The sequence below is a fragment of the Triplophysa rosa genome, linkage group LG13 (assembly GCF_024868665.1).
Source record: "Triplophysa rosa linkage group LG13, Trosa_1v2, whole genome shotgun sequence".
NCBI classification, from domain to species: domain Eukaryota; kingdom Metazoa; phylum Chordata; class Actinopteri; order Cypriniformes; family Nemacheilidae; genus Triplophysa; species Triplophysa rosa.
Genome location: NC_079902.1, coordinates 13818380 through 13829247, shown reverse-complemented (window position 1 = coordinate 13829247; position 10868 = coordinate 13818380). Strand labels below are relative to the sequence as shown.

General features: G+C 40.4%; 1 protein-coding gene across 1 annotated transcript in view; it reads left to right on the top strand.

Annotated features, from left to right (window-relative positions):
- Positions 1–3544: 3544 nt before the first annotated feature.
- pdgfc (platelet derived growth factor c) overlaps positions 3545–10868 on the top strand; it is a 43228-nt gene continuing 35904 nt past the window's right edge. The window contains exon 1 of the mRNA XM_057350117.1: positions 3545–4396. Within this exon, the coding sequence (XP_057206100.1) occupies positions 4285–4396 (112 nt within the window). The 5' untranslated portion in view covers positions 3545–4284. The remainder of the gene's footprint in view (positions 4397–10868) is intronic.

Below are 10868 nucleotides of genomic sequence, written 5' to 3'. Positions count from 1 at the left end.
CAGGAGCAATAATACAATAGGTGCTGATACAAAGTTAGTTTCAACAAAAGCCAGACCACTACCTGTTGAGAGAAAGAGAGAGGGTTAGTGTTTTTTTCTATTTTTTCTGTCAAGTATTCACAGAAGAGATGGGTTTTAAGTCGTTTTTTGAATGTTGTGAGATATGTGGTTGACCGGACTGAGTTAGGAAGAATGTTCCACCAGCCAGGGAGGAGTTGTGAAGGAGATTTTAAGATATCGCTTTATTTTTGTCTGTCTCTAAAATCTGTTCCTCTATTGATGTCCCTGACTGAATGAAATTAAGCCATATTATTAACGCTTTAACCAAGAACTTAAGTAACAAGCAAAGTAAAACAAAAGTGTGCCAGCCAACAGACACACAGTGTGGACGCCTGCCAATGCTTTAAAGTAAATCACTATGTGAGTGTAGACGTGTATGAGTTTTTGGGCCTATCAGGACATAGAAGGAAAAGGAACTGACTGCTCTTAGTGGAATGTAGCAGTGAGTCAGGTACAACCCAAGCCAAATACACTTATTCCCTCTGAGAAGTCAAACACATATCAAATCCTCAAAGTGCAACACGAACATTAAGATGTGAACAATAAGGAATCCTCAGACACATTTCTCTCTCGTGCAGATACTCTCTAAGGGTTTTTAGTGAATGGTATGTGGATTAAGGGAGCATGAAAACAGACATTTACAGATTTCCATAGGGCACTCTAGTATTTAGCAGGGGTCTAAAGACTTCATGAGTTATATGCACCTGTACACCTCCTTCATCAATTTTGTCAGGACAATAGCCGCCTTTCTGCTTTTTATAGAAGTGGAGCATAACGTACTAATAATGCGTGCATATAACTACATCACTGATTAATACTGGTTGAATTAAAACACGGACGATAAATGACAGAGAACAAAGGGAGTCTTGTTTTCAGAATACGTTCAGTGTTTGGCCAGGAGCCACATAGCTGATGGACAGCACAGAACCGGTCCAAAAACATGTCAGTACGCTCTGGCAAATCGAATGTGATATTATATCTGGCATGCAGACCTCACTTTGCTATCGATCTACACAAACCCCTGTGCTGACACATTTTTTTGTGTAAAAGGTGAACACCATTTTGCTTTTTCAAAGACACTTCTGTTTGTTTAATGATGGTGTGTGTGTGTTTAAAGGTAACTGACAAGCATTTCACGTGTCTGGTGGATTATCAAAAAGACATTGATGCAAGGATTAAATATAACATACTGTATATTCACTAAATGTTAAAAATGCAGAGAGAAAAAAATTAAGAAGGGAACTGTCACAAGACTGTCACAGTGGGGCTTTTTTGTCAGGCAGTAAGGAAGTTACACAGTGTATCTAAATTATGAAAGGACCTTTTTAAAGATTTAATGCATACAAAAGCACAGGAAATGGTTGGTAGTTTATTAATAAATCTGTGTATCACAGATAAGCCTGTGATACACAGATTTATCTGTCTCACTTGCCTATCTCAAAGATTCACGCTGCAGTTCTTGCCAAGAAAGCTGTGCTCAGAGCGTGACTCATCCCGTATACTTCAACTCTTTAAAACACCTTTATCATAAAAATCAACCAAATCAATCTAATCTCCCTACAGAAGTATGGGGTAAAAATAATTAATATATTGCAGTTTACTATTTTAATTTTCTATTTTTATGGCTCTTGGAATAGATCCAAATGAAACGAAGTAAGGTCATTTGCCATTTTCCCACATTGGCAAAATACCAAATCACAAACTAGAAGCAAAAATGATTTACTTACCTAACTAACTGTAAAAACAGTACAATTGTTAATTAAAGCATAAATAATATTTGCATGACAACCAATAGTAACATGTCTTTGTATCATAGTTTAATTCATCATTCAATCCACATTGCAAACTAAAGTACAAGGTTACACACATTATAACCTCACTGATGATGTATGTCATATCTTGCATGATGGATGCTGCACTGTATAGTAGGTGACACAATGTTTGTTTAGTTTCCTCTATGACCTCATTGCAAACAAACAAAGATTATGTTCTTGTCGGATGCTAATTTAGTGTTTACAGGCCAGACACACAGTGATCGCAGTGACCTCTCTTCCTCCAATCCTCCGATATCCGCCTTGTTTGTATTGTCACTGTTTATATAGATTCTACATCAAAGTGATTCACAGGACCACCATGGAAGCATAAAACACTGTAGTGTCTTGAACAAGACAAAATACCAGACTACTGAAACCCCTCCCCCTATTACCCAAAGAGGGAGAGAAAGAAAGAGAGATTCTTTCTGGCAGAGGTGCTGACATCTGCTGTAGGTTTTGGGATGGAATATGATACTCTCCCATAGTCTGCACATGACCTCCAGTCTGGCTACACTGCATACTACACCTTTCCACTTTTTTTTGAAGAATCCATATAGGTTTTTCTATATTGTAGATGTTTGCCCAAATACCTGGAATTTTAAAACAATATATTTTTATGCAAATACATATTTTGCTATTCTGACTCTGATCAATTGCTGTCTATTAAGGCTAGAATTATTCTGCCCAGAATCCCCAAATCAGACATTTTTTAAAACATAGGGACAGCTTTTTCACTTTTTGTTTTTCTTACACCACACAATGTTAAATTTGAGTATATTTTATTTGTACAAAAAAATTCTAGAAATCTGATAGTGTCAGCTCGATTAAGATCCACATGCTCCTCTCTCTGTTGTGGTCAGAGGCTGAAAGTGAATTGCTTTGGCATTGCATCACTTTTCTGGTAGAATCACTTCAATGTGTGCCTTTCTCTGATTATTTAGTCTGCCATAGGAACCTTCACGGGTAACAGGCACGTAAGGAACCCATTGACAACAGGAAGATGAGATTAACCACATGAAAAGACTTATGAGTTGATGCACTGAGCAGGGAGAAGGAAATTACACAGGGGGAGTGAACGCACTATCTGCTGCTTTGATATGACAAATTGACAGAGTCTATAACATTTCCTTTAAGATACATTAGGCATTGTTCTGACTTCATAATGATGAAATGCCAAACAGAAATTGAAAAGATTAAGACGTAAGGCCAAAAGTGTGATAATAGGCCAAGCCATGTTCCAAATGGTCACACCCATTCAGGAAGCCTTTCTATAACATGTTCAGCCGTCATGAACTAATGATTAAAGTATCCCTGTGGCCATTTGCCAGGCGTAATACTGTATAAGCCAATTTAAAAAAAAAGACAAAAGAAGACCAGCTTCCAGCATGTTAGCTTTCTCTTTTTATTTATAGCATAAATTGTACACTTAAAACAGTGGTTACTGACATTAAAATAATTTTAACATGACTAAAAAATTTATACACTTTTCAAAGGAGATCCTACATTAATTTACCATGTTTTTTTAGTGGCATTAACAAGAACAACGAGCTCAGACGCACCCAACACACATGCTCCCTCTAGTCCCCCCTCTACCCCCCCAAACACAAACACACACGCACGCACGCACGCACACACACACACACACACACACACTTGTGTGGTGGTGGAAATGGGAGAAATATAATCGTTCACTCTTTGCGACCGCAGCGGCAGCAACAGCAGCGAGCGCGGAATGGTCCCCGCCTCTCCGGGGAGTTTCCTCCACGGCGAAGTTTGACTTTATGTGTAGCACCTGTTGTGTCGCCAGTCAGCCGTCTGCACTCGCCAAACACTCTGAGCCACCGTCGCGGACACCTAAAGCAAGACATTCTTCAGAAAGTTGTTGGACGGACACCGGTACAAGCAGCATTTTACCCTGTCAATCGCAAGTTACATCATTTGGGAAATTGTAAGGGAACCGTTTCAACAACTATGTGTTGCGTACGCGTTACGCTAATGGACTGTGTTTGCAAGGGACAGTCGAACTTTCTGCCTATTTACATGTGTTTCGCGTTTTAACAGATCTTAGTTTTAAGACCGCAGACGTGCACACTTTTAGCAGTCCCTTCAACTGTTGTTTTTCTAGAATATCGGGGGCATTTAACTAACAGGTGCGCCTTCAGTTACACCAATAAGCGTCCGGCAGCGTTCAACTGTGAGATGCATCTCGTGTAACTTTCCACCAATAACTTTTTGCTGTCAGAAAGCAAGCAACAACTGGTCGATCGGGATTATGTGGACTTTACATTGCGCGTACTTCTTACAGATGTGTCCAAAGTTGGATACCCGTCTCACAAGCAATATACCTGCATGATGATTGAAACAACACATACTAAGTGCCTATAAGCACCGAAAGACACCATTTATCCAAATGATTCCATTGCTCCTCTTGATTCTTATATCGTCTCTTCATCAGCATGAGTCGGTGGCGGAATCGAGTCACATCAGTAAGATTCACCACCCCGCTACGAAAGAGCAAAATGGTAAGTTTAAAGTGCCGTCGCTTGACTTTCTTTTCTATATTATTGCTGAGATGTGTTATACGCGCAAACTTCAGAGAGCGTCTTTAAACTGTTACGCACTCGTAGCTCAATCTCTAGGGACGTATTGCGTTTACCTTGAAATGAATGGCCACGTTTATAGGTTCAAGCAGCATTATGCTTAGTAGGAAGTTGAAGTTACCTTTGGCTTTCATGTGCATGAAACACATCTGTATGTGTATTTAAGGGAGGGTGGGGGGTAACAGGTTCCCCTGAGGAGAGATTTCTTTCTGATCGCAGAAAGACTCCATTCATGAAGCCTGGGGAGCCCCAGGGTCATGTAATTTGCTTACCCCTGAATCCCACTAATACTCACAGGTGAGCTGAAAAAATAATAGTAATAAAATAGACTCAAAGTTTCCATTTAACTGTGTCTGCTTTGAAAGCTAGAAAGTTAGAGGGGACGAGCAAACTGTCGCCCATTGCGCACCATTAACAAAATGTAAACTACTCCTTATGTTGACTTAGGCGAGGGAGCGCCCCTAACTGTGTCAGAGGGTGAACCAAAGTGGAACCATCCTGCATTCATAAAGCTTAGAATCAGAGATTTCATTGTAAGATTATTTCTTTCAACTCTAGCAAAGGCAGAACATGTGATGCAGTATGAAATGTTTTGCATTACTTTTTGTCAGAAAGGCTGTAGAACAACTGTCTTGTCTTAGATTCCAGTGAATCCACCCATGTTTTCCAAATAATGCTGTTGTTCCCTTCCGTCTCACAAATACCCTAAAATTGGCCAATCTTTACATTTTTGTCCTCAAAAAAAAAGTAGATGTAATTGAGTTGGCACATCCAGCGCATATTTAGCCCGCTTGGGTCAGAGTTGTTTGCCAGGGAAGACCCTCGTGATTGCCATTTGATAGGGGTCCTTGGCTTTAACTGCACCTTTATTCCCCAATGGCTTAAGAATAGAGGTGAATTGGTAGTGTGCTCTGCCAAGGGTCTCTGAAGGGAGAGTTTTGTTCTTGAGCTCTCTTTAATTGCCATAACAGTAGATGCTCTGTCACAGTCATCTTTGCTTGGTGTTGATGGAGGCAGTTCTTCAGCGCTGATCTGGGGCCGGTTTTATTTCACAGCTGCAATGTGAGGTTGAGGTCAGATTGAAAGCTACTTAACTTTTTTAGGTTAACCTCAAAAGAGGGTTTGCCAGCTCGCAGTTCACTGAACCTTTTTTGAAGACTTCTGAATTCTTTACAGGGATTGTTCTTATACAAAACCTTGCTGTTTTGTTTAAAAGGCAGAGAAACAGACATAGATTTTGTTTCTTATCGAAAGCATTAGAGGAATAGTGCACATAAGAATTGAGAATTGTCATTTATGTTGTTCCAAACCTTTTTTTTCCTAAAATTAAGGAGAATTTGGAATGTACTGGTGAACATTTACATGCAATTACAAAGAATAGGGGACATGGTTGTCATAAGGAATCATAAGAAGGGGCTTGTGTGTCCTGTGGGCTACTTTAATTTAGACTATTTTTAAGTTTGGATAAAGTGTTCCATTTATATACTGACCTGACTTTCAAAAGCTGTTTCATTTAATCATTACAACTGACCATGCTGAAGTTTAGACTTTACAGTACAGGCGTGTCCAGCCAAGTTCCTACAACCGTGCAAGCACTAGAGCTCTGAATAGAAGAGCAAACACAAATTAGCTATTTGCTTTCCTTAAAACCCCAATTTAAATACATGTTAAATTGAGCTTATAGAAGTTATTTAACCATCTGAGCTAATTAGACCATAGTTTGAAAAGATTAATATCTAGTGATATTAAAATGTATAGTAGTAACTGTTGCTGGCACTTAATATTACAAAAAATATTACCATAGGTGGCACATAAGCAAAAAAAGTCTTAACTCTCATGACCGACTGGTGAGAAGTTGCTCATTAACCCTGGGTGCAACAGTGTTCTTTACTCGGTGACCTGCTCTGTTAATGAAGGAACTACAAAGAGTTGCACCAAACTCAGTTAGCAAATCACACCTTTGGCTGTGTCCATAAATCAGTCTGCGTATGTTCAGCAGGCAGCTGCAGTGTTCTCTTGGTGCCAGATTATCCTCCATTAATCTGCTCTTTAACCCTTCTGACATCCCAAGCGGAGACGTGTGAGAATTAGGCTCGGTAACAACTGAGGGCCTCGTGAGGCGGTGGATGACTCTGTTTGGAATGGGGTTAATGTGGTGAGCAAGCTAACTGGGGAATGCATTGTGCCTTACATAAGAGACAGATAATTGGTGGAGGAATCACAGAGATTTGTGTGTATAATGATTAAAGGAGAGATCTTCTTGAATACTTACAAACAATACGTCACTACAGGTGAGAGGTCTAGGAAACAGCTTTACCATAGCATGTTTGTGCACTTTATTTGGCTCTAATTGGGTAGTTATTAAAGGATAGATAAGAACCTGCTTTGAGAAGGTTCAATTTAACAGCTGTACATTTATAGACTTGTGGATTTGAATCCTGCTTGGATCTACATGGTGACATATTGTTGGTATTACCTTTGTTGTGAAGGCTTCTAATGCAAGTGGTTCCCAGAACTCGGAGACTGTGTGTCAGCTGGCAGTGTTCTTGGTTGGCAGATCCCTTTTACATTACCAGCCTGTTGTGTTAAATAGTTTGAGTTTCCATAGCACTGTAGATTTATACTGCAATTGTGAATTGTGCGCATACTGTGGGCAGTGGCTGGCAAATGTAAACCAAAGGATTTTAAATACCCAGTAGTCTAGTAAAGTGAAGAAAGCTCTCTGGTAACTCAAAAACACACACGCACACGCACACGCACACGCACACACACACACACACACACACACACCTGAGACAAATGACTCCCTGTTAAAGTCCAAGTTTACCCCAGCCTTTTTTCACCAAGTCCTTCTGGCTGTAATACTGTAGGCATTGAGGTTTGCTGTCAATCGACACACTGTACCCCGCCAATGCCTGAGTTTCAAAAGCTCAGTGGGACCAAGCTTTTTTTATTGAAACCCTTCTGACTTAAAAAGAGAAGCTCCAGGAGGTTTCACACATAAGATATGCAACATAACTCAGTCAGGGAACTATCTTTTCAGTAACACATAATAAAAGATTGCAGGGTTGTACTGTCCGTGCTTGCATGCTTGGAAAGCAACGCGACAGAATTGGCGAGGAAGCAAGTCAGTGCCTGTCTGATGTTTGTCGTGACGGACAGTGAGTGTACATTCCTATCCCGAACAGGACCCCAATTTAAAGGGATCAGCAGTAGGGCTGTCGAGTTTCTTTAAGGAACTGGGGATACAGCCTTGGATTCCCCCTCCTGTAATTTCATGGTCTTTCTGTCTTTTGTGCTGCCACCTTTGCCACTATTAACCTAATACCCATAATCCTGTGTGTGATATGTCCTTGTCACAGCTAAATATGAGGTCAAGAATTCCATGGTTTGAGAAATGATCATTGAAGTTTCAAGACCTCCTGTTCACCTCGACGAGGTTATTTCAGAAAACTCAGATTGATGTTGGAGTGAACTTGGAAAGTTGAATATGTTTCTATTTGCAGAAAGAGACCTTTTACATTTTAATTGTGCTACATACCTGCTTCCTACTGTCTGCTAACCAATGATTTGTCATGATAAATGCAGTGATAAGAAATGCGTCTAAGTGTTCTTAATGCCTTCTTGGCCCCAGGCAGGTACACTTGTAATGACGATCCTACAGTTGACTTTGAAAGGCAGTAAATCTCATATTCCACTGACAACGAAAACGATACCATAGAGTTTTGGCTGCAGTCAAACGTGCATAACCACAAGTAGGTTTTTCTTTCTCTCTCTAGTCCTAATGTGCTCGGTTGTTTCCAGACAGGAAATTTACACCTCATTAAACATCCAAAACTCATATATTTACATCTAGGCATTTGGCAGATGCTTATAGAAAACAACGTACAGTGCATTGAAAGTATTTCCTAGGACCGAAACCCACAATCTTGGCACCACACTGTTTAAGCTCCTTTAAAAACAATGTTTTAACTTCATTTCAGCGACGATACTGACCACGAGATCTTAAGATATCTGCTCTTGTCTAGACTGGAGTGGCATAACATCTCCGCCTCAGGTTCAGCTTACCTTGTGCCATCAATTCCTGTCACTCCCAGACCACAGCACTTCCTCAAGCTTTAACTCATCCTTCACCTTGACTTTCTTTATTTATCCCATCTGTAGCCCCGGGACAGTTTGAAGACAGATGACATTGTTTTTATTAAGCAGTCATGAACTAAGCCAGCCCTTTACAACCTGTTCTGTTTCAGAAAATAGCCACATCGCATTCATGTATGAAATGTTGCATTGAAAACTTTGATTTGCTAATATTATTACACAATATTCTGAAGGTTAAGGAGTGATTTATGAAGAATGCAGAGAGGTGCTGGCACAGTTGAAGTGGGTTTAGTGAACCCCACAAAAAAGCACCGTCACCACCCTGGTCATTTAATCCTCTGTGCTGAAACATGCGGATAACCTGTAACTGTTTGTGAGGACTAGCGCTCTGTTGGAACAGATAATGCTGTGCTCTTAGGCGTAAACTGTCCGTAGATATTGCCTGTTTTCAGGGCACACCGAATTCCAAAGCCTTAGAATTTTGGCAGCAGGTAAATGCGATGACTTGACCTTGGTTCCTATCTCTTCAAGGCATGTCTACATACCTTGGCAGATGTCAGCACTCGCTGTCAGAGAGGTATTTTAAGGTGCCCCCACCCTTTTGTAGACTCATTCGATCTTGCTTGGTCTCTCTTTCTCTGTTGTGATACTATTTTTGGGTCTTTATATTTATTGTAAGATGTTTTACCTATTCTGTCCCAGTACTGTACACATTATCTTTTAATTTTAGTGAATATTGTCCCATATTTTGCATCGAGTATTTTAGTTTTGAGTACACAGGGTTTACCTAGTTTCTGTACTTTGTAAATTAATTGCTTTTGCTGACCATCTGGAGTGCTTTTTTTAAGGGCCCAGGGATTACACATATGGACTAACTCACTTATTTAAACCTTTTTTTGCGTTTATGTGTGGTCAGACGACATAAGAAATCTGTAATCTTTCTCAAAAGCAAGGGGTGAAGCTTATTTGGACATCATCAATGGAAAACCCGCTCATAACCGAAAGCTAAAACTGACCCTTAAATGTCATTAATATCCTGGCATTGTTGCAGACGACATACGTAGCCTGCATCTGGAGGATTAATTATACTGTACTGGGTGTTTTCTTGGCTATGATGGTGAACACTACTGAAGTGGTAGACTTTAAGTTCAAAAACCTTTTGAAAGTTTACCAGTATTTAGACTTTGTTAGATTGGCAATATGTTTGGGTATTTTGAGACATTCGTTTGAAATATGCTTAGCACTCAATACAGCATGTCTTCTCAGAAAGTGGGAGGATTGCAGAATGAGTGTATTAACCCACACAGAAACACTCGCTATTAGCAAAATAGGATGGATGCGTTTGTGCTATGCTTCTGAAATGAGGAAATATTTTGCTGTCCACCACCTTCAGCCGTCTGAAAAGTTCTGCTTTTGTGCAGCAGAAATTGACCAAAATGTGAAATGTTTGTTTTTGCTTTTAATATGTCCACTAGCCACTGAGCATTTGCTAAAGCCTCATCATTGTTCAAATGTCCATTCCCATGTTACCATATGATCTGTTTTAGAGGAACGAGACAATAAATGGCACAAATTGTGGAAAACTGACAGGATCTTCACCTTTCAGAACAATACTGTAGTGTTTGAGATGTGGCCTGGTGGGTAGTGCAGTTGTGTGCAGGTGACCAAAGTTGAAATCTAGCTTGAGTCATTTCCCAGTCCCACCCTTGTCCTCCTCCTATCGTAACTCAGGTGGTCAAGCTCCAAAAAGTCCAGAAAAAAACACCACTCTTCATTTCACTTGACTGTAATTGTGCAGAAAATGTAGTTTTGTGTTCCATGGAAAAAATCAGCACAGCATATTTGATTAGTAATTGTTGATGCAGAACTTTAGATTTCTCAGAAACTGTAACTGAATGCCAAGATGTTTTGGAATGCGGCACCCAACAGCTTCATCATTATTCTGTCAGCAGTACAATGTTCGCTGGTGAAATATGGTTACGTTATTTGAAAAAAGTGGTGGCACACCTGTCGTTGGACTCGCTGGCCGAGCACCAGTGTCCCCATGCCACGCAGCTTGCATTTTCACACATGACGCGATTTGATCTACGACGGTGTGCCAGTCACACACCCAGCGTGTGTAACTCAATCACACGCAGTATTCAAAGAACGCCTGGCTTTTTGCCTGAGTGCAAATAGGTTTTCCGCACACACCACACAGATGCTGGTGTCAGGCGTGGCACTCGGGATCTCCCTGGAGACCGGAGATTCATTTCTCAGCCTGCAGATGGAGGTGCAGCTGCAGCAGCCTTGCTGT